This window comes from Charadrius vociferus, unplaced genomic scaffold, assembly GCF_000708025.1.
Source record: "Charadrius vociferus isolate BGI_N301 unplaced genomic scaffold, ASM70802v2 scaffold424, whole genome shotgun sequence".
Lineage (NCBI taxonomy): Eukaryota > Metazoa > Chordata > Aves > Charadriiformes > Charadriidae > Charadrius > Charadrius vociferus.
Genome location: NW_009648151.1, coordinates 291,492 through 315,731, shown reverse-complemented (window position 1 = coordinate 315,731; position 24,240 = coordinate 291,492). Strand labels below are relative to the sequence as shown.

The 24,240-nt window shown below is 43.4% G+C and overlaps 1 protein-coding gene across 1 annotated transcript in view; it reads right to left on the bottom strand.

The window, feature by feature from the left end:
• Window positions 1-16,307: 16,307 nt before the first annotated feature.
• Window positions 16,308-24,240, bottom strand: part of LOC104285553 (chromosome unknown open reading frame, human C11orf30) — a 38,577-nt gene continuing 30,644 nt past the window's right edge. Inside the window, 4 exon segments of the mRNA XM_009884019.1 lie at window positions 16,308-16,703; window positions 18,252-18,764; window positions 19,666-20,229; window positions 22,021-22,175. Of these exon segments, the coding sequence (XP_009882321.1) occupies window positions 16,509-16,703; window positions 18,252-18,764; window positions 19,666-20,229; window positions 22,021-22,175 (1,427 nt within the window). The 3' untranslated portion in view covers window positions 16,308-16,508.

The window sequence follows — 24,240 nt, the reverse complement described above, 5'->3', positions numbered from 1 at the left end:
GAGAGGCAGCCAGAGTGAGTCCCAGAGTTTCTTTCACAAGCATCCTCCATGGTGACTGGTCAGGAGAAGATGGATCAGCACCAGGCACTAGCATTAAGAGGAAACTTTTCAAAACCAGATGGTTTGTGGAAAAACAGGATGAATTCGAACAGACCACAACAGCAGAGCGGGAACGTCACTGGCGCAAAGGCGGAGGAACAAGACACCATGCTCAGCATGGAGCGTGTTGTGTCAACACACAGCTAGGCTGGGTCGCTGCCAAGCCAACCAGAAGGTATCTACACTGAGCTCTCTTGGGTTGGATTATTTATGTTTTGGTATTAAAATCTGACAAATAAACCTAGCAATATTTTTGGCAAGACTCCAACAGCAGCAACAGTGAGTGTTATGTTAACACAAGTTACTACTTACTACACTGCAATACGCAACACGTTTGGCCAAGGGAAGCAGAAGACAAGCCCTCTGGACAAGACACACCAGACAGTGTGAATTGCAGGAGTGAGACTGCTCTGTTTCATTTGGCTTCTCACAGTGTTTTAGTGGCAATGAGAGATGCACGCTTTACAGTGAAGAGTATGATGAACAGGACCGGTGGAATATAAAAAATGGATGGCTCAGATCACAAACATTTGAATTTTGATAAATCAACAAAATAAAAAGTTAGAAACAGAACAAGCAAATCTTAAATCTGCAGGAGAAAAAATGAAAATTTTCAATTTTCCACAGGAACAAAATCATAGAATGGTTTGGGTTGGAAGGGACCTCAAAGATCATCTGGTTCTAATCCCCCTGCCATGGACAGGGACACCTCCCACCAGCCCAGGTTGCTCCAAGCCCCATCCAACCTGGCCTTGAACACCTCCAGGGATGGAGCATCCACAACTTCCCTGGGCGGCCTGTTCCCACTTCAGTGTCTCACCACCCTCACAGTAAAAAATTTCTTCCTGATATTTAATTTAAATCTCCCCTCTTCTAGTTTGAAGTCATTCCCCCTCGTCCTATCAAGGCTATCCAGGTGCATCCTGATGTTCCCACTGCCTCTTATCTTCCAGAGCTCACCAGTGATCTCAAAAACCAATGAAGGAGCTGTCACTAATTTAAGGGACATTGCCATAGATGTTGTAGCAAAGGGGGCAGCCAGGAATGGTGAAAGTTTTTGCAAGCGCAGGCTTGCTTATTTGCAGAGGACAGTATAGTATCACCAAAGAGCACACAAACAAAAGACAAGGGGAAAGATGGAGGCACATTAGGTTCCACACAGGAGACTCTACAGGTCCTTGTGGGTTAGTATCATTTCTGTCCTTACTATTGTACTGTAAAATATCATCACATCTGGGACTCTTTGCACATCCTATGGGACAGTGGTAGTTATTGCATGGTTGATATCATCACACCTCATGATGGCATGATTGACAACCTGAAGTTTGCAAGGTCATGCATCAATTCATAATTGACCTATTGAGCTCACCAGTCTTGGGCTACAAAAGAGGTCCTCTTTTTTCCTTCCTGCTTCTCAGTGGCCTGTGGGGTAGTTCATCCATCTGTCCAAAGACAACAAATACGTGCAACTCAACATAGAGTCAGAATACCAGGCTGTAAGGGACCTGAAGGACCATCTGGTCCAACCTTTCTTGGCAAGTCTAGATAAGACGGCCCAGCACCCTGCCGAGCCAAATCTTGAATGTGTCCAATGTTGGGGAATCCACCACTTCTCTGGGGAGATTATTCCAATGGCTGATTGTTCTCATTGTTAAAAATTTTCCTCTTGTGTCCAATGAGAATCTCCCCAGGATTGCCCATTACCCCTTGTCTTTTCCGTTTGACTCCTTGGAAAAAGGGAGTCTCCATCGTCTTTGTAGCCACCCTTGAAATACCGCAACATGGGTGGTGGAAAGGTCTCCCCTAAGCCTTCTTTTCTCAAGGCTGAACAAACCCAGTTCTCTCTGCCTTCCCTCATATGGCCAGCTTCCCAGTCCTTGGATGGTCTTGGTGACCCTTTCTCTGGACTCTCTTCAGCTTGTCCACATCTTTTTTGTACAGCAGGGACAAAAACTCAACACAGTATTCCAGGTGTGGCCTGACCAGCACTGAGTAGAGTGGGATAATGACTCCTTTATCTCTGCTGATGATGTCCTTGCTGATGCAGCCCAGCACCCTGTTGGCTTTCTTTGCAGCAGCAGCACACCGTTCACCCATACTAAGCTTGTTGTCCACCAGGTCTGCATCAACATCAACATCTTGCTTTGTGCCATGCAGCCACTAATACTCCTCCCAAATGTCCCATCCCCCAGCAGGCCTCTCTTCTTTTCTAGACCTATGGTGAGGAAGGGGCCCCATGCTTTTCCACAGCCATGCTAAGCAACCAAGGAATATCTTGGTGATTTCCAAGGGGAACTACACATAGATTTGACCTGAACACCTCCATTCATTATGTTACAGTCATCTTCCTAATCGCTATGCTGTAGAGATTACTGTAACATGACCGCAAAGTCTGTGAAGAAAAGGACAGAGAAGAAGGGAAAGGAAAAACCATGAAGTCCTTTGCAACCACACAAAGGACATCCTTTCTGCCAGAACCAAGAACAAGGGTGTGATCTGTGATGAAAACAAACCTCACTCTCATAAGGAAGTTGTTAGACAGGAAAAGTGATTTTCAGTAGCTTTAAGAATGAAGTTGGGGAATTTAAAATTTATTTTCTAGGGGTGGAAGGTGAGGAGGAGTGAGGTAATGGGATGCTTAGTCCACTTCAGCTAGGAACTTAATAACTTTGTTTTACTTTGAGAACCTTTGTAACTTTTGCAAACAAGTGTGCCACCATCAAATCAACCACCAGTCTGGAGGAGAGAAGGCTCTGGGGAGACCTTAGAGCAGCCTTCCAGTATCTGAAGGGGGCCTACAAAAAATCTGGAGAGGAACTTTTTACAAGGGCATGTAGTGACAGGATGAGGGGGAATGCCTTCAAACGGGAAGAAGGGAGAATTAAATTAGATATTAGGAAGAAATTTTTCACTGTGAGGTAGTGAGGCACTGGGCCAGGTTGCCCAGAGAAGCTGCGGCTGCCCCATCCCTGGAGGTGTTCGAGGCCAGGGTGGACAGGTCTTGGAGCTGGGAGGTGTCCCTGCCCATGGCATGGGGGTGGAACTCGATGATATTCAAAGTCCCTTCCAACCTAAACCACTCTATGATTATATGACTCTGAGCTGGGTACAAACTAAGGCCAACCATGTCTCACCGTAACAGGAGCTGCAGCTCTCAGTAGGGGATTTCAGTAGTTCCCCTCCAGTTGTCCTGCCGGCATCTGCACCCTGTCATTTCCCATGTTCTACTCACCATCTGTAGATGTGGCAAATGTAACACCCATCTACAAGAAAGGCAAAAAGGAGGATCCAAGTAACTATAGACCTGTCAGTCTAACCTCGATACCAGGGAAGGTCATGGAGCAGGTCATCTTGAGTGCCATCAAAACCCACAGAGGTGGGAGCTACTATTGCCAGTGATGGTACCATCTGACACAGCTCTGACGAGGGTCAGAACTAGCTAGGTATCTTGCTGTAATGCACGCTGCTTATTCCTCTTAAGATGATTCCTAGAAGTGTAGGATGTTAGGATTTTTTTCCCAGAAGTGGGAAGGCTAAAGGAGGGTTTGTAGCACCTTCTTGCTCCAACTGATGAGCTGGCATGTCAGGTGCTCCCACATCCCATTATATGGTTGCCTGGTCCCCTAAATTAGTCTGCAGCTGCCTCCTCTTCTGCAAATTGTCTTAACCTAGAGGTTGCTCTGCTGTCCTTTACAGCCTCACTGCTGCTCACAAGCAGTGAGGAGCTCATGGGAAGCTGAGAGCACACTGAAGTTTCTATGTACTCCCATGCCTAAATAAGTTGTAGAATCAGGGTCTTCCAACATTAAAATGAATTACTCCTCTTAAAGAAGACATAATTATCTGGTCTTCGCTGAAATCAAAGCAACTAGGAAGGAGTAAGGCAGCAACAGCAATAATTCTTCTTTAAATTCTTCTTTAAACAGCAATAATTCTTCTTTTTTCCCAGAAGTGGGAAGGCTAAGGGAGGGTTTGTAGGACCTTCTTGCTCCAACTGATGAGCTGGCATGTGAAGCCACACCTCGAGTATTGTGTCCAGTTTTGGGCACCTCAATACAAGAGAGATCTCGAGGTGCTGGAGCGAGTGCAGAGGAGGGCAACGAAGGTGGTGAAGGGCCTAGTAAACAAATCATATGAAGAGTGGTTGAAGGAGCTGGGACTGTTTAGTTTGAGGAGGAGGAGGCTGAGGGGAGACCTCATCACTCTCTACAACTATTTGAAAGGACACTGTAGAGGTTGGTGCTGGTCTCTTCTCACAGGTAATTAATGACAGAACAAGAGGGAATGGCTTCAAGCTCCAACAGGGTAGATTTAGACTGAACATTAGGAAAGAATTTTTCACAGAAAGAGTGGTCGGGCACTGGAATAGGCTGCCCAGAGAGGTGGTTGAGTCACCATCCCTGGATGTGTTTAAGAGCCATTTAGATGTCGTGTTGGGGCATATGGTATAGAGGAGAACTTTGTAGAGTAGGGCAGATGGTTGGACTCGATGATCCCAAGGGTCTCTTCCAACCTGGACAATTCTATAATTCTATGATTCTATGCCACATACGTCCACGGCAAGCAATTTCCCAGAGCACTTCTTCTGCTCAACTCTTGCAAGGGGACCAAAGCTTGAGGGCCAGAACTGTCCTTGTGCCTTCCTGCACCTTGATTGAGAGAATTGAAATGATCCAGGCTACATTTACCCTCACCTTCAAAGTTTGCAACTCCCATTCCCCAACCCCAGTTTATTTCAGCTTGAGGTTCCTTGCTTATTTCCAAACATGGCCACAATAATCTTCCATAAAGCGCCTGTGCCAACCCTAATCCAATGGTAACTTCAAGCCCCACAGTACATGGTCAGACCAGGCAGTTGCTCACTGAGTCCAGGCACTAATATCAGTCTAACTCCATAACAATTATTTGTAATAAAGCCACTTGATGACATTCATTTGTAATAAAGCCCTGTCCTACACCCTCTGTACTCAGCTAGCTCTGGTTCGCAGCATCCCCATCCCTGGAGGTATTTAAGGGTCGTGTAGATGGAGTGCTCAGGGACATGGTTTAGTGGTGAGCTTGTCCGTGTTAGGTTAACGGTTGGACTAGATGATCTTACAGGTTTTTTGCAATCTAGGAGATTCTGTGATTCCACGATTCTGTGATCTTCCTGGGTTCTTTGTCTTAAGATGCTCCGGCAGATCTTTAGTGTTATTTTTGTCTCCTTAATCCCATCTATTGCAGGAGAACTTGTCCACCCCTCAGGACAAACTCAGAGGGAGGCACTGAAGCAGCGTCAGCAACCATATGTGTTTGAGTGTCCTCAAGGCAAAGCTAGCCAGGCTCCATCCTGACCAAAATCACCGCTTTACAGGGAAGGAAATCCTCTAGTTCTCAAGTTAGTCCTTCTGGGCTTGCGTGTTGCACATTTACACAGTAGGTTTGAGCAAAAATCATAAATCAAAGCTAAAAATCATAAATCAAAGCTAAAAATCATGCTGTGGTCACCCATGGATCTATGTTCTATATTTTCATGCAAGAAGAGGAGGCTGCACAGTGCTCGCTAATGGCTATTGCAGCCAACCATCAATTGATGCAGTTGAAAAAAAAAAAAAAAAACCCAAACATTTCTGAGCACCCAAATCCTCCTCAGGACACTTTTTCAATATTAAGAAATACTAGAAAGTGGGAGCTCACGACAGTGCTTTGTTGGTGCCTTGCGTCACTGCAGACCAAAAGCAGCGGCAGGGAGAACGGACGAGTAAAAGTCTGGAGAGGAAAACAAATATCCCTATTTCTGGGAACACTGCAGCTACAAAACTTTGTTCTCACTAAACTTGTGCTACTTCCTACTTCTTGTGGTTTGTTCTCATGCTGTTTTTAACCTCTTCTCAAACCAATATAGTATTTCTATTTCACATCCAAAACAAACCAAGGAAAAAACAGAAAACACAGCACATACAAAAAACAATTCAACAGAAACCTTTTCATTCCCAAAAGGATTTAAGCCACAATTTAGGTCAATTCTTTTCTTTTCTTTTCTTTTCTTTTCTTTTCTTTTCTTTTCTTTTCTTTTCTTTTCTTTTCTTTTCTTTTCTTTTCTTTTCTTTTCTTTTCTTTTCTTTTCTTTTTTCTTTTCTTTTCTTTTTTCTTCTCTTCTCTTCTCTTCTTCTCTTTTTTTTTTTGTTTTTTTCCCCCCACCAATGAGTTCACATGTTCCTATTTTAACTTATTACAAAAAGCAGCACCACGGTGCCTCTAAATAAAGAGTAGGTTCTATTTTCCAATTAAATAACAAAACTTGGTTTGGGGAAAAAGAAACAACCCAACAGATAAATTTCTAGCTGGACGGGCTGCTTTAAAGGTGGTTTTTCTTACCTCATTGCTACATCCGCATATTAAGAAAAATGGCCAGATGGGATGAGAAAGAGATGTGTCTCACATGCTTTGAGAACATGCAAAACCAAAGTATTTAATAAAGATAATATTTTTTCAGAGATATTGAAGCAGCATTTCTTTATCTTTACCCCTCACATTGGATTTTCACTTCCACCACAGTGTGATCCTGTACCATGAGCACTCCAAGGACATTTCATGCTCAGTCCTTGATAGGTTGGGATGTCTCCTAAGGATGCATTAATTCCCAAGTGCAGACGGCTTGAAGGAGACTGCAGAGTTTACAACGTATCAGAAAAGAGATGGCAATCTAGGACAGTTCTTCCTACCATCATGGACTATTGAGATAACGTCTTATCATGAGGTTCAACAAGGCCAAGTGCAAGGTCCTGCATGTGGGAGAGGGGTGCTCATTGATGAGAAGCTCAACATGAGCTGACAATACGTGATCGCAGCCCAGAAGGCCAACTGTATCCTGGGCTGTATCAGAAGTGTGGCCAGCAGGGTGAGGGAGGGGATTCTGCCCTTCTACTCTGCTCTGGTGAGACCCCACCTGGAGTACTGCGTCCGGCTCTGGAGTCCCCAACATAGGAAACACATGGACCTGCTGGAGTGGGTCCAAAAGAGGCCCCGGAGATGCTGGGAGGGCTGGAGCCCCTCTGCTGGGAGGACAGGCTGGGAGAGTTGCGGGGGTTCAGCCTGGAGAAGAGAAGACTCCAGGGAGACCTTATAGCAGCTTTCAAGTATCTGAAGGGGGCCTACAAGAAAGCTGGAGAAGGACCTTTTACGAGGGCATGTTGGACTCAGGGTAATGGCTTCAAACTGGAAGAGGGGAGATTGAGGTGAGATTGGGGGTTGGACTAGATGATCTCCAGAGGTCCCTTCCAACCCTAACCATTCTGTGTGATTCTGTGTGTGTGTGTGATTAGAAAGAAATTCTTGACTGTGAGGGTGGTGAGCCCCTGGCCCAGGTTGCCCAGAGAAGCTGTGGCTGCCCCATCCCTGGAGGTGTTCAAGGCCAGGTTGGACGGGGCTTTGAGCAACCTGGGCTGGTGGGAGGTGTCCCTGACTATGGCAGGGGGGGTGGAACTCGATGATCTTCAAGGTCTTCCAGCATAAACCATTCTATGATTCAAATAACCATTGAATAGCATCTAAATTTTGATCTAAAAGCAACACAATCAAATGAACGTGAACCGGCCCCATTCCCAGCTGCAGCAGTAAGGCACATCCGCTCTTCACTGCAATGATGGATGGAAATAACTTGCATTTTTTCCTTCCTGTGACCACACTTCTCAGCAGATGGTAACAAGATAAGGGCTGAGAAAAGGTCCCAAAGGTGTAAGTACAGAAGGATAAGCATCATCTTCAAACACCTGCCAGGACAAGGAGAAAGGCAATCACAACAGAAAAAAAAAATAATAATCTCACTTTTGGCTCAGGATCAGTACTACTTTACGCAGTCCCTGTGCCCAAAAAGGTACTCCTCCTCCCTCACAGTACCCCAAAGTAGCTGTTTATACTGCAGGCTCTGCTTTTATTGCTTATTTCAAAACAAACCTTTGTCATTTCCTGACCAGAAAAGTTGTGCTTTTAATTCTGTGCTAGAGACTTTGAAAGTCAAGATACTGCTGCTTCCCACTATAAATAGCCCAGGCTCGCTATGACATCTCACTGTGACATTTAGTTCAAACAAAGAAAAAAAAAATCTTGACAGGAAACAAACAAACAACAGAAAAAAAGAAACAAAGAATAAAATAAATTAAAACCCGTAAGATAATGTGTTCTTGTTTCTCTGGGAGAAATTCATTCCTGGATAAATCCATAACCTTGAACAAAGTCCTTTGGGACATGTAGACACCCCACAGAAAGCGCCTGATCCTGACTCCGGAGGAGGCACCATCTTCTCCATGTGATACACAACAGGAAAATCTTATTCCAGCCTCTCTGGGTATAATTTCAAACCATTTCCTGGTATTATTTTCATGCTCCCAAAAGCCCATGGCTATCATCCCTCCAAGCTGCCTTGACAATAGTCATAACTGCATTTATTTCCCAGAGCCCCCAAAAAAGCATATTTCGCGTTGCTTGCCATTGAAATCCTCCCACCAGCAGGGATTGGTGTCAGAAGCCGAACATCCCAAGACAAGCATCATGCCTTGGGCCAGGTTATTGAAAACGTACAGAAGAAATGATTTCTCAAAGTATTTTATATCATTGGTTTTGCAACCATTCATGTTTCTGGGCAATAAGGCTGAAAGGGAATGTTCTCCATGTGCATAAATACCTGATGGGGGTGTGAAAAAGATGGAACCAGACTTTTCTCAGTGGTGACCAAGGAAAGGACAAGAGACAATGAGTATAAACTCAAACCCATGAAATTCCACTTAAATATGAGGGGGAAAAAATGAATGGTCACACAATGGCATGGGTTGTTAAGTTTCCATGATGGGATATTTCCAGAAAACCCAACGGGACATGGTGCTGAGCAGCCTGCCCCAGCTGACCCTGCTCTGAGCAGCAGGGTTAGACCAGATGATCTCCAGAGATTCCTGCCAACCTCACTGACCATGAGAGTGCATTAAGAACCATATTCAGCCCTTTGCTGTTGAGGTCTCAGGCACTGAGAAGTTTCTTGCAAGGAAGGGATGAAAGCATTCCCATTCTCTCCATGGAAATTATGTATTATAGACACACATTATTTTTTTTATGATGAAGGTGGTGAGACACTGGCCCAGGTTGCCCAGAGAGGTGGGACTTGCCCCATCCCTGGAAACATTCCAGGTCAGGTTGGACGGGGCTCTGAGCAACCTGATCTAGTTGAAGATGTCATGGCAGGGGGGTTGGACTAGATGGCTATTAAAAGTCCCTTCCAACCCAAAGTATTCTAGGATTCTATGATTCTTGCAGGAAGAATGGGAGACGGCAGAGCAGATTACAACTCTGAACTAAACTTCTGGGGAAAGCAACTTCCTAGGAACAAAGGGAATTTGGAAAACAGAGACCTGGAACAGGCACCAAGCAAAAGATACCCCGCACAGTGCCTCGCTCGGCTTTTAAAAAAGGCTGCAATATCAAAGAGTAACTTGGCAGTTAAGGAGTAACTAATCTGCAGGAAAAGCCTGGCCTGACCAAACATCCAGCTCAAAGGGTTTATGCTTACAGAGACGATGACCATGGTGACCAATGTGCCCTGGTGGCCAAGAAGGCCGATGACATCCTGGGGGGCATCAGGAAGAGTGTGGCCAGCAGGTCGAGGGAGGTCATCCTCCCCCTCTACTCTGCCCTGGGGAGGCCACATCTGGAGTACTGCGTCCAGTTCTGGGCTCCCCGGTTCAAGAAGGACAGGGAAATGCTGGAGAGGGTCCAGCAAAGGACTACAAAGATGCTGAGGGGACTGAAGTATCTTTCTGATGAGGAAAGGCTGAGGGACTTGGGGCTTTTTAGTCTGGAGAAGAGAAGACTGAGGGGGGATCTTATCAATGCTTATAAATCCTTCAAGGGAGGGTGCCAGGGGGATGGGAACAGTCTGTTTTTCAGTGGTGCCCAGTGACAGGACAAGAGGTAACGGGCACAAACTTGAACATAGGAAGTTCCATCTTAACACAAGGAGGACCTTCTTTCCTGTGAGGGTGGCAGAGCAGTGGCACAGGCTGTCCAGAGAGGCTGTGGAGTCTCTGACTCTGGTCCTAATTACCCACCTGGAGTTCAGCAATATGAGTATCTCTTCTTTATGACAAAATCCATTTAACAAAGGCAGCTACAGAAAATGGGATGCCAGAAAATTTCAAAACTGCTAAAAACTGACTGAGAGGTGGAAAGCGGAGGAAGACATCAAGATATCGCCACAAGAAAATCTGTTTTTGAAAAGAGCTGCCAAGTACCGGGCAAAACCAAAATCACACAAAGTTTTGAGTAGGGCTTGATCTGGAGTGGTATTTATTGAACAATTCTAACAATCCTGGACTCCAAAAATGATTCAAGGCTGTGCTGTCAATCATTGGTCCCCAATGCTTAAAAAACTCTTAGTATGTTTCCTGCCCCAAATAATTCAGAGACCCTTTCTCTCTAGGAATGATGAACAAGGGATGCCATGCAGAGGGACCTGGACAGGCTGGAGAGGTGGGCCCATTCCAACCAACCTCAGGAAGTTCAACAAGGCCAAGTGCAAGGTCCTACATCTGGGCCGGGCAATCCCAAGCGAAAATACAGGCTGCACAGAGAATGGATAGAGAGCAGCCCTGGGGAGAAGGACTTGGGAGTGCTGATTAACGAGAAGCTCAACATGAGTCGGCGACATGCGATTGCAGCCCAGAAGGCCAACCGTATCCTGGGCTGCATCAGAAGTAGTGTGGCCAGCAGGGCGAGGGAGGGGATTCTGCCCCTCTACTCTGGGGAGACCCCACCTGGAGTATTCCATCCAGCTCTGGAGCCCTCAACATAAGAAGGACATGGACCTTTTGGAGCAGGGCCAGAGGAGGCCACAAAAATGTTCCGAGGGCTGGAGCACCTCTCCTATGAGGAGAGGCTGAGAGAGTTGGGGTTGTTCAGCCTGGAGAAGAGAAGGCTCCGGGGAGACCTTAGAGCAGCTTTCCCATATCTGAAGGGCACCTACAAAAAGGCTGGGGAGGGACTTTTTACGAGGGCATGTAGTGATAGGATGAGGGGGAATGGCTTCAAACGGGAAGAAGGGAGAATTAGATGAGATATTAGGAAGAAATTTTTCACTCTGAAGGCGGTGAGCCCCTGGCCGAGGCTGCCCAGAGAAGTTGTGGCTGCCCCATCCCTGGAGGTGTTCAAGGCCAGGTTGGACAGGGCTTGGAGCAACCTGGTCTGGTGGGAGGTGTCCCTGCCAATGGCAGGGGGGTTGGAACTGGGTGACCTTTCAAGGTTCCTTCCAAGCTAAACCATTCTATAAGTTCCCGGGTACTCATTATCCTTTCACCTACGTACAGTGAAACAAAATAAAACCACCACCACCACCACAATCCATCCAAGATCGCCAGTTACCTCCACTCGCCATCCCAGCTCCAGCTGCCTCAAGGTACCACCAAGTACTACTTTATTATTTTTTTTTTTTTTTCCCATAGTTTAAAGTCTTAAGATACCAATGGAACTGTCTAGTTTCACTGCCACTATAAGAGATATGAGATCTCCGGATTTCAACCTGCAGCCCCTCTGCTTGTTGGAGAGAAAAGACTACAAACGACAGAAAACACAACACCTCCTGGTATCCCCAATTAAATATCTGCAATCCCAGTATTGATTTTTTTTCCCAAGTTTCAATTTCTACGCCTCTGTACAGACTAAAAAGCCACCAATGGCAATTTCTTCTTGCATAGGAATCCCCAAATGCATCCTAAGGCACTTCTTTCCTAACTTTCTCTTCGATAAACAAAGTTAAGCTCGAAATTTATCAGCAGCTCTGTGTTGCGTTTCGACTGGAAGAATTCAGATTCAGAGATTTTTCAGGACAGACTTTGGGTAGGGGAAAGCCTGGAAGCCCCGCAGCACAGAAGGCACCTTGGCACAGGCTGGGAATGATTGTTCTTCTTGGTTTCCATCAAACGCAGGGAAAGGAGCAAGAACCGAGCCCAGCACAGACCCACAGGCACTAAACATACTGTTTTTCAAAACCCCCAAACAGTACAATTTTTCTAGTTCATTATCTTAAATTATGCTCAGAGTCTTTTCTGGATCGAATGTCGCCGAGCTGAAACCACCCACCTTCACAGTGCACCTATGGGGATGCACAACCACCCTCATCTGTGAAACCCTTACACTTCAGAACTATTTATACACTAGGGAGAAAAAAGCATATAGTTTTAAGTTTCCCTGATTTTGATTTTTTTTTTTAAAGGTCTTGTCATTTTTTATCAAAGGTCTTGTCATTTATTTTTTTTAAATCCCATCCTTTTAGTCATGCACTCTGTTCAAAGGATCCCCCACATGTAAGAAGACACAACTGCAAGCATCTTGTTTTTCCTATTTTGCCCTGAAATTTCAAAAGCTCAATTTTCTCAGCTGAAGAAAGCCCAAGACTGAAATACTTTTACCCCGACCGTTACATCTTTCCAGAAAACACCTAGTCCTCCCTGACTGTACGCATTTTTAAAGTGTGCACAACTCCCCCTTTGTTTCAGTTCTTCCTCTTACTTATCCTTTCTTAGCATCCTTTCTTTTTTTTTTTTTTGAAAACTCACGTCCTATTGCAGTGCCAGAGCACGTTTGTCAAAATGCCGAATTGAAAGCAACTTGTGCATCAAGAATAGTGTGGCCAGTAAGTGGAGGGAGGTCATCCTCCCCCTCTGCTCTGCCCCAGTGAGGCCACATCTGGAGTATTGTGTCCAGTTCTGGGCTCCCCGGGTCAAGAAGGACAGGGAACTGCTGGAGAGGGTCCAGCGAAGGGCTACGGAGATGATGATGGGACTGGAGCATCTTTCTTATGAGGAAAGGCTGAGGCACTTGGGGCTGTTCAGTCTGGAGAAGAGAAGACTGAGGGGGGAATCTTATCAATGTTGATAAATCCTTCAGGGGAGGGTGCCAGGGGAACGGGAACGGGCACAAACTTGAACATAGGAAATTCCATCTTAACACAAGGAGGACCTTCTTTCTTTTGAGGGTGGTAGAGCAGTGGCAAAGGCTGCCCAGAGAGGTGGGGGAGTCTCCCACTCTGGAGCCATTCCAAACCCGCCTGGACGCCGTCCTGTGCCACTGCTGGAGGTGCCCCTGCTCTGGCAGGGGGTGGCACTGGGGCAGCTCCAGAAGTCCCTTCCAACACTGACCATTCTGAGACTCTGTGACTTTCACGCTGCTTCACCTGCTCTCCAATTCACCCACAGCTTCCCTACTACCGAAGATCATCATCATCACGGCTCACTTTTGTTCTATCCCAAGGAGGGACATCAAATTAATTTCAGGAAGATACAGCTTATTAGGGAGGAGGGATACGCAAATGTTATCATATGCACTGATGTTTTATTTTTAGCAGCTCAGTGATGTTTCTGTGGCTGCGAGGAGCAGATTTGTGGCCGCAGTAGGACGAAGCGAGTATCCCAGGGGCAGGTATGAAAAATCTGCACATCTGCAGGGCAAGAAAAGGAACAGGCAGTGGTTCATGAAAAGGGGGAGAAGGACAAATGCTCCAAGTGTGTCTTCTTACAGTTGTTCTCAAAATAAAATAAAAAAAAAAATCAAATAACTAGGAAAAAAAATTAACATCTTGACCCTAAATTTTAGCTCAACTTGCATATTCCTTATTATTAAAGGTGTTTATATGGTGAAGGGCTGGAACAGACAAATTAGAAAATCTGAAAAAATTCACCTCAGTTTGGGAAAGCATCAAGAGAGGAGTTTCAAGAACAAATCCATCGATTACAAAAGGCCTTTTTCTAAATTTCTTGCACGACCCCTAGATGCCCCCACCACTGGCTTCAATTTGCCAGGCTGAAAACAATTACCTCTCGTAGCCGCACGAAAAGCTTTCCTGTTTTTAAGAGAGATTTGCTGTTTTCAAGGAACTGTTGAATAGTTTGTTGTAGCCGTTCATACCTTTGCTGTAAAGTCACCACTAAAGATGCAAACAAAAGTCTTACATAAAACATTGGGATAAATTGGACCAGAACTTAACAATTTACCTACTGCACAAGGAGCGTGGAATTCACCTTACACCATTTCTTAGCATCTATTTGTGGCCGGAGAGAGCACATACATTCACCTAAACCCTAAACTATAATTTAAGGCAAAGTTCTTGGGCAAAAGCGCTTAAGAAAAATCTTGCTTTACTTTATATTTTCACGGCCTTTCAGTCCCAGATCTGCCAGAGACACTCAAAACACTGCAGGACCCCAGGTGACAATGAGAACGTGACACAAGCCAGCAGAACTCTGTGTCACCTGCTTTGGACTTTTCATAACCGTGTACGGAAAACTACAGACTACGCCTCAGGCTGGTATCTGCAAACCACAACAGACTGTCCAATCCCACCGGCAGTAAAATCTCTATTAAATAGCTTTTTTTTTTTTTTTGTCATTCTGGAGCAACGTGGAACTTTCAGGACTTAAATCATAACTTGGTCACTCTTGTTAGTCACCATTATTTCACTAAAACAAGAGTAAAAGCTCTCCAACAACTATCAAAACCTGAACCACCTAGAATGGCATACTTGTGGGGTTATTTTTTTTTTTTTTACTAGAGAAAGAAATATGGTATGTTGCATTTCAAATACATTATTCTCTTCCACCCTGAGCACTAAGTACAGCAGAAACCAAACCAATATCTATTCCAACATAAAGGTAATGCAAAAGTAATTAGTTTCCTACCCCTCTATTCCGGCACTTGCACATTGAATTTATCGGGACACTTCACCATGACAAACTACATTATTTCGGAACTAATGCCAATGGAAAAGAAAACAGAAGTGAAAAAAGAACTGTATGAAAGTCATAGGGACTTAATTTATAAAATAACTGCGATGAAAAACCAAGAGCACCATCTAGGGGTTACTGAGCGTTCTTACATAGGTGGATACTCAGGACAAGTAAGATAAAACAGTTTTTTAGGTTTTGTATTTTTAGTTTTGAGTTCCTCTAGTTGGAATTTAATCTTAACTACAATATCAACAGTGAAATCACAGCTTAAAAAAAAAAAAAAGACTGACGCAAAAAGCTGTATTAGACTTTGGATGAAATCTACTTACAGTAGTACTTCAGCACCAAAAATTGGGCAGTTAGGTGGACAGATGTATATACAATTAAACGATATGTCCAAATCTTAAAATGCTTAGTTATTTATAATGAAATCTATACAAAACAGTTAAAAATGTGTTTTTATATACATTTGGAAAAAAAAAAAAAGTAAGTATTGTCTTCATTAGCAGAATGTATTAAAACTGGTTCTCTTACCCCACCTGAACCCAACCTCTCTCGGTGGCTTGTAACGATCACAAAACCCCGATGTATTGCTTCAACAAGCCGAGTCGTAAGGCTAACTTCTGCAACCTACCACTGTATACTGATTTAAGCTTTTAAACTCCCCAAATGGTCACTTTACAAACAGCATGTAAGAGTAAAATACAGATGATTTTTTTTTAAAAGCCTTAGCTCACTTCTAAATTCTGAGGTTCAACTGAGAAAGATGCTGAACCACTTATCCCCAATTTTTGAAAAATTGATTTATAGCAAAATACATTCCCTCTCCCCGGCCCCATTTGTTTTAGAATTAACACACCTGCCTGTTTCACAGGAACATTTTAAACAACTTGGCCTCACTTTAAATTTTATATTTAAATAAATAATCAAAGATTAACTAGAGTAGATGAGCATTTCATGTGCTTACGGCACAAAGAAATGCCTCGTACACCATTACCCTACTTCTCGTAAAGCATGAAAACAAAAATCCACTAGCAAATCCACTTTGCTACCAGTTAGTGATTTTGCTTATTTCCAAACATTCACCAACAAGAATTTTAAAAAAATAAACTATATTTTTCGGCTTATGAAAAAATCTTAACTCTAAGTGAGCACAAGTGCAAGAAAGCTAACCAATTCCAAAATTCCTGGGGCTTTTCCAGCACTGTCAGAGACACTTTCTCTCTCACATGCTATTTAAAAATACAAATATTTATTAAACATTTTCTTTTTTTTGTTTGATGGTGTTTTGCTCAGCAGCTAATGAAAAGACACAGCAAAATAACGATCCCTTTTCACCAAAAGCTATTTCAGTATCTGGGTAAGGGCTTCAAATCGCACGGGCTGTAGAATTCGCTGCAGATTTGTTTTTTTTAACAGGAGTACATTCCACTGTCACAGGTTTACTAAATCTCAGTAACTACATCTCTTTTTTTTTTTTTTTTTTTGGGAGAGAATTTTAAAGACGCAGCTTTTGCAAGACCATCTTGTTAAAACACACTGATGCTTCAAGGGTCCGATGAACAACTCTAATAGGCAAAGTGCTCTAAGACATCACAATACGAGGGCATCTTGGATACTCAAAATCCCCAAGATATTTAAAGTGCACTCCAGTGTCCCAATTCCTTAGGATTGTTCAGCAGAACTTCGAGAGGGGCTGGGCTCAGTGCCGTCCTCAGTGCTACTGTCCACATCTTGCTCCATCGTCGTCTCCTCATCGTCGAGGCGCTGACTGGTGAAGTTGTTGAGCTCCAGGAGCCCGCTGGGTTCCACTACCACATTGGAGCTGGAGTGACAAGGGATGGAATAGTGAGGGATGGTCTGAAAGAAAGAAAAGATTGAAGTTTAAACACGCGGCTTTTGCACGGAAAGGCATCTACACAATCGTGGGTACTCATGGAAAAGGGATATTGGGATGCCAAAAGGAATTTTCCCTAGCGAAGGGATGTTATATTAGGTTAGCTAAAGGTCCAAAGCCCCCTTTCACCGGATTAGGTGGTGAAAGATAAAATTTGAATCATCTTGCTGTTAAGGCACTGATCTTGGCCTCCGATCTTCACAACAGGTCTGTGACAGCACAAGCAACAGCTCAACCCCCTATGCCCACCATCTATCATTCCCCAAATGCAAAGCAGAGGCGATACTTTCTTCAGCCTTATCTTCTTCTTATCTTTTTTCAGACAAGACATTCAGATACGAGTGTCTGGACTAGCTGTGTTTTTTTGTGTATGATACAATACGAGCTCTGGCCCTGCTCAGAGCTGCAGAAACACAACAGATCTGAGCTATTTATTTCTGCTTATACTTTCATAGGTTCTAGAAACTAAATCTACATCTTTACACAACTGAAACCCTGGGTGGTATTTGACTTTTGAAACAGCTCATAGCACGCCACAATGATAAACAATGCAGATTCTCAAAATATACAAATTGGAAGTAAAATCCACATCTACCTTTGTCTATTTAGGGAAATGAGGACTAAAAATGACTACAGAAATGCTGATTTCTACAAAAGCAAAAAGTTAGCAGCAATGAAGGTTTTACAAAGTAGCATGAAAAATCTGAAAGCTCTGTACACAGATTATTTTCTCCACATCAGAAGTATTTGCACTGCAACACAAATATGATACACAATAAAACCATTTCAAACCACGCTATCATTTGTGTGAACATCTACAGTGCCAACGTGTCTACAAAGACTCATGTTATACCACTGTGAGCCCTCAGACGACTTAAATACTTCCTCGGTTGACATTCTGACCACATATTACATCATAAAACATCATATTTAAGACAGCAGAATCAATGGAAATATCAGTTAGGCAATGAGTCAAAGGATTTAGGCTAAAGATTGATAGTCATTTTATCTCCGAAGCCGTAAGACTGGTTATAAGTGAAGTTAACATACTTTCTTCTGAATCCAGACCTTATTTCCTGAACTTTCCCCATAACCAGAACCCCGCTATTTCATTTTTTTTTTTTAGTGCTAATTTTATACTCAGTGGTAACATTAATTGATACTACAAAAAATTCTAGATCGTAGCTCCATAGTAAGTGGTGAAGATCACATTTTTAAGCATTTCAAATGAAAGCACTTTGTAAAATTAGGTGAGTCTGGTTGGTTTTAACAGAAAAAGAAAGGAAGACACTGACGACATAGCAAATGATACGGCGCTAGAGAAACTCGAGCTCAGTTTAAAAATTGCATACTTGGAAGCAGTAATCCGTTACAAGCCTAAGAGTAGAAAAAGAACCAAAAACTGGGGTAGGAAAACAAAAATACTCAAACACCGTTCAGTTGCTATCATCACACTAGACACGAGTTTGCTCTGCTCAACCTTTGCCTTATTTGCTCTGGTCTTCTCTTACCTGGATAACAATTTCTGATGAACTCTCTTCAGCTTTCTTTTGTGATATACTCTGAATGTGTATAAACTGGTTTGTTGGAGGCATTCCTTGTGCATCGAGTTTCCCCTCTGTTAAAGTAGGACCAACAGCAGGAGGACTTGAACTGGATTCTGTACACGTCTGTTGCTGGGGGATGGAAGTTGCCGTCATCCCTACTGCAGTCACCCTCGGCACCTGGGTACAAGGTGACGATTCTGCTTCGCTAGCGAGTTTACTAGTGGACACGGCCTTGTTTGGGGGATCCACTATCGTACGTTCTAGGTTTGTATCACTCTGAGCTTCCACCATAGACACTCTCAAAAGATCTGCTACTGCTGTCTTCGCGGATGCCTGCGTGGGAAATAGGCTGGTAACCGGCAATGCCAGTTTGGGCACAGAACTGCCACCTGCTACCTTTGAAACAGAAGGAGGCTGACGCCCCTCAAAAGTTATCTTTGTAACAGCGGATCCTTGCGTTACAATTGGATGCTGCACCTGAAAATCAAATTTTTGTTGTGCATGTTACAGCTAGATTATTATTTTTTTTTTTAAATTGAAAATCTAATCAATATTTCCAAGGACAGTATGGTACAAACAACATACTTGCTATTAGGAAGACAGTTGAAACTCAGTGTTTTAACAAAGGAATTAGCAACGATACGGTAACAGTTAATCGAAGCCTGGGGAAAAGCAGCTTTTTAGGCTGCTAGATAAGGATTGTAGCAGTACAATACCACAGCAGCTTTGTTTTCCTTTGGGATTTACATCCCCATGTGAAGTTTGTTAACCCTCTTGTTTTCACATGTATTCCTGAAAGGGCCAAAAAAAAAAAAATAAAAAAATTGTACTTTTCTGGAGTTAAAATACTTTTCTTCCCCCCCCTCCCAACGTTCCCTGTCTTTACATTTTCCCCTCCCAGGGAAAATCAAATTATTCCTGTACACGAAAGCCATGTAATTTCAGGAAGATGTAAACTACAAAGGAAGACGTACAATGGAGAACCTCGGGAGACTGCAGTGTATTCATCTTTATTTCCACAGAAATAAAAAGTGCTACGGGAACGGAAATTAATAACGTGTCATATCTAAAACTTAAAAGAAAATAATTAGGGACAAATTCCATGCACCAGTGGTGGCAGAAATTCATAAAAAAACTGTCCAACAAAACACGTTTGTGAGCTCTATGGATTTCCCCCCCCCCCCATAACATGTGCTTCTCTTTCCTAGTGTCAACCTTCTGATGGGGCAATTAATACCAGCGGAATGAGGAGTTCTCTCTTGCCAGGACAAAACACTGCTACAGTGACAGGGTTGGTGTTTTGAAATATTTTTTTTTTTTTTTTTTTTGTCTCCTTGAACAGCGACTTGTATTTTGCATGCTATCAATATTCCGTTACCTGGCTTGCTGGCTGTTTCTCTGAAGAGGCAGGTAGCTGCATTTGACTCTGGGGGGGTTGGGGTTGCACGTAGATTTTTTGTGCCGTTGGTGCCTGTTGCAGTTTGGGAAGCTGCTGCGTGGTTTTTACTGCCAGCACCTGTACTACAGTTTGCTGTGGCTGCGCCACTAAGGTAGGGAGTTGCCTTTCTTTGGCCATCATGTGGTGGGGGGGGTGCTGTGCATCTGGTTTGGTCTGTGCTTGCTCTTGCTGCAGGGGGGTTAGTTTTTGATGTCTTATAGAAAGCTGGGGCATTTGTGGGAGTTTGTGCTGGATTTGATCGGCCTGCAGGTGGATTGTCTGCTTCTGCTTAGTCTGGAAACACTGCAGAGTTTTCACTTGCAGTTGAGTCTGTTCCAGCTGCGGCTGACTCAGTTTTTGCTGTTTTTGCGCCTGCGATTGTGTCAGGGCGGATCTGTAAAACAGGCCGGTCTGAGGATCTAAGGTGTCCATCTCTTCCACTTCTCCTTCCTCAGTTCCAAGCTGTTCACTGTGTTTGGTAAATGCGGTGTGACTGCTTAAGGCCTTAATAAGAAGAAGTTAGAGCAAGTTAGTAAAGAGAAATATAAACTGTAGGCATACGCAATCTAAAAAGAATTTTTAATGTTTCAACTGGACTACTTTAACTTATTTTATCATTACAGACTCCCATTTCAGGTGTAAAAAAATACCTTTGCACGGAAATTCCACAGTATGTAAGCAACCAATAGCTATTTTTATCATATTAAATTGTGGCACATCTCTCTCGGACAACATTAACTGTATAACTAATCCTCAGCGGAGATTTTGTAGCCCTCATGTGTGTCAGACTAAGGTTCAAAGCCTCTAAGTTTGCATGGCAGCTGGATATGAAGCAGCAGGTAGTTGAACCAGTAGCTCCTCATTAAAGCCAGAGTCTCTCTGCACAATAAATTCTTATTCTGCCACTTGAGAGCCTAGGCATCTTCACTATGATTTCTTCTGCAGCTCCCCATATACCTACAGTCTACCCTGTTTCAGCAGAGAACGTCTCTTCTTCCTTCCTCAAAATTTTATTGCAATTTTTCTTGGGTATTGCACAAACATTGTTCGATTTTTTGAGGGATTTGAGGGAGCAAGAGATCTCCGTTACTATGCTTTGTATACCATGGTATAAACATATTAATAAATGGCCTTAGCAAGATGAAGCAGACTACTCAAACACCTGCGAAAACACACTCTCTGAAGTGGGTTTATAACTGTAACAGTACTGTCCTTGTCCACCGCTGAGGTTCCTAGAAGTTAAAGCACTGCAGAGTTGAGCGGGTCTTGAACAACGGCATCGGAGTGGCGCCAGTAAGATTTCACCACAAGCTACACTGTTTGTTTCAAGTGTTTGGGATCCTCACGGTACTAGTCTAAATACGATCTTACTTTTTCATTCATAGAATCATAGAACGGTTTAGGTTGGAAGGGACCCTGAAGATCATCCAGTTCCACCCCCCCTGCCATGGGCAGGGACACCTCCCACTAGACCAGGTTGCCCAAGGCCATGTCCAGCCTGGCCTTGAACACCTCCAGGGATGGGGCCTCAACAACCTCTCTGGGCAACCTGTTCCAGTGCCTTACAACCCTTAAAGTGAAAAATTTCTTCCTAATGTTTAATCTAAACCTGCCCTCTTCCAGTTTGAAGCAATTCCCCTTCATCCTGTCACTCCATGCCCCAGTAAAAAGTCCCTCCCCAGCTCTCCTGGAGCCCCTTTAGGGACTGGAAGGCCACAATAAGATCTCCCCGGAGCCTTCTCTTCTCCAGGCTGAACAGCCCCAGCTCTCTCAGCCTCTCCTCATAGGAGAGGTGCTCCAGCCCTCGGATCATCCTCATTCTCATTCGGAGAAGTTTGCTTATTCACAAGCTAAATCCCTTGAGTGAAAAAAGACACTGCGTGCTCTGCGTACTGACCAGATTCTGCTTCATCCCTCTTCTCCCTACACTAACACCAACATAATGTAAAGAGCCTAGGCCCCTGCAATACGACATATAGAAAAAAACAGCTTGTTGCTGTTGAAGAGATGACATACAGGCACCAAGAACTCGTCAAGGAAGCACTATCTTTCCCACAGTGGCTGTTAATACCGCTTACTTAACAGTCTCAAGTAATCTCATTACCTGCTTCCCTTTCATCCCACCACCCTCCCCATCAAAACAGGCAATATTAAAATTAAGTTATTAATTTGCCCTTATACTTTGCATTTTCATTGGCAGCAACATGACATATTCATTCAGAACAAGCCCTGGTCCTATATAATTCATATAACCTACTGCTGCTTATAGACTGTTGGGAAAAGAAAGGGTACAACCTGCTGCATGATATGGGTAATTGCGCCTGTGGAGGATGCGGGGATAGATTTCACCACAACAGAAGTCTGCGTTGCTGTTTGTGACTGGGCCACATGCTGTAGCAGAGTCCTCTGGGGCTGAGATGACTGCTGGTGGGGCTGGGACCGATGACTGACTGAAAGTAAAGAGGTCAGTGGCACTTCTCCAGAACTAACTACAGTAACTTCAACTATTTGCTTTGCATTTAAGCTTCAACTGAAAGCATATATGAGGGTAATAAAGACCCCAGTATGAAAAACATCTGTTACTGTATGCTAGCTTCAACCTTAAAGTGTACATCTATTCTGAGAAGCCTCTTCAAAGAAGCATCTCAGGGGTTTTCCTTTTGTCTCTGTCTCCTAAGTAATCACACTTGGTCCAAACCTCCTCCGGCCTCCCTCTCCCGTCACACCAACTTTGCAACCAGAATTTATACTCGATTTTCAGCTGGGTTCTTTATACAGCACCAGCACGACACCGTAGAGCACAAGTCATTCTGTGGTTTTCACACTGTTAAAAGCACCTGCACGATTGACTGCAATTAAGAACAGCAAGCCTTGCTCACTGAATTGCTGCCACTGATAAACTGCAAGAAATACTCTCCAGAGCACAGGCTACATTTGAAAGATTAGCAATTAGAAAACGTTTGGGTACTGTGAAAGCAAGTGAAGTTGATCAGAAATCACAGACCAAAAAATGGAGACCTTATTGTGGGTCTATGTCACTTTTTAGAACAGATCCAGCATGAGTTATGGAGCTACGGTGATGGCTCTGTAATTAAAGAGTGGATTGACAGAGAAACGATCTTGTGCTGAGAAAAAAAAACAAAAAACAACCACAAACCATTCCATATTGCAGTCACTGATAAGACATCAATCCAAATTAATTTATGCCTGTCCATACTAATATGTAAGTATCTGCTTTAATTAACTTTTGAGTTACAAAATAATTAATAACTGAAGGAGAACAAGCAAAGTTTAAATCCAGTTGTAATGTAACTTAAAGATAAAAAGTTTCTAGTGACCTTCCTGAAAGTTAAAAGAAAGGTCATATTTTGAATTAGTATGATAATTTTACTTTCCCACTCCAAGAAAGGAGTTGGATTATATCAATACCGGCCTGCATGCTGTGCCAGATCCGTCGTGGATATCCCCCAACAGTTCCTGCACAATTGAAAACTTCATTTAAAAATAAAGTTTCTAACCTATATGGTTGTGTAGATATTCTTCCGAATGTGAACCAATACAGTGTTGTCTTCCTGAGTCTGCAGACAGACAAAAAATGGTGACACTAAGATGTGTGAGCCGCTCCCTTCATCTCACGAGGAAGCACATGCTGAATCCCAGCTCCCGCATAGATTAAAGTGTGCCTAATCCTTTGGTCTAGGCGCATGCAGGAGATCTCTCAACAAATTATAGACTGCTTACTATCTTACTACTGATTTTGTAGCAGAAATGGATTACTGATGAATCCTGAGAAGCAGAAATTAAAACAAAAACTCAATTACCTGCATTCCCTGACTGTGTTCACAGAAACTGGGGGAAGGGAGAAAAATCTGAGAGCAAAATAACCCGTTCTGTGCTGTAGCAGAAACTGCCGCTAGTCAACTGCCAGCAGTCTGCATTTCTCTCTGTATCAACTCAAGGTTTATAAAAATCCCAGTATTTCAAATAGCAATCATAGCTCAAGGGAACTTTTACTTTTGTACTTTATGTGGCTTCTAAGCTGCAGAGAAGGACTTAAGTCTACATAGATATCAACTGTAATTTCCCTTCCTCCCTGCAAAGGGACCTATTTTACATCAACTTTTACAGCCAGACCCAGCAAAAACTGGAACCTTGAACAGAAGCTCAATGCACAGTATCTGTGTCAGTGAAGATAAGGGACTGTTAATTGGAGATCGCTTTAACACTGTTTATTGTACTTTTGAGTTTGTTTTAAAAGAGATCCAAGGGAGCACGACTCAAACATTCAAAATTGAAGCCAGATACAGTAAGTGTTATTTAAAAGAGTAACAATAACCATCCCCCCTCAGCTCCAATTTCACACAACTTAAATTTAGACCATACAAGGATGGAAGCGAGGGGAGGAGGTACAGAGCAGGAAAATGAAAAATGAAAATATCTGATTAGACATTTAACACTAAAAACACTGGAGTTACAGATACGTACTTATGCAATTTAATATAACCAAGTTTTATT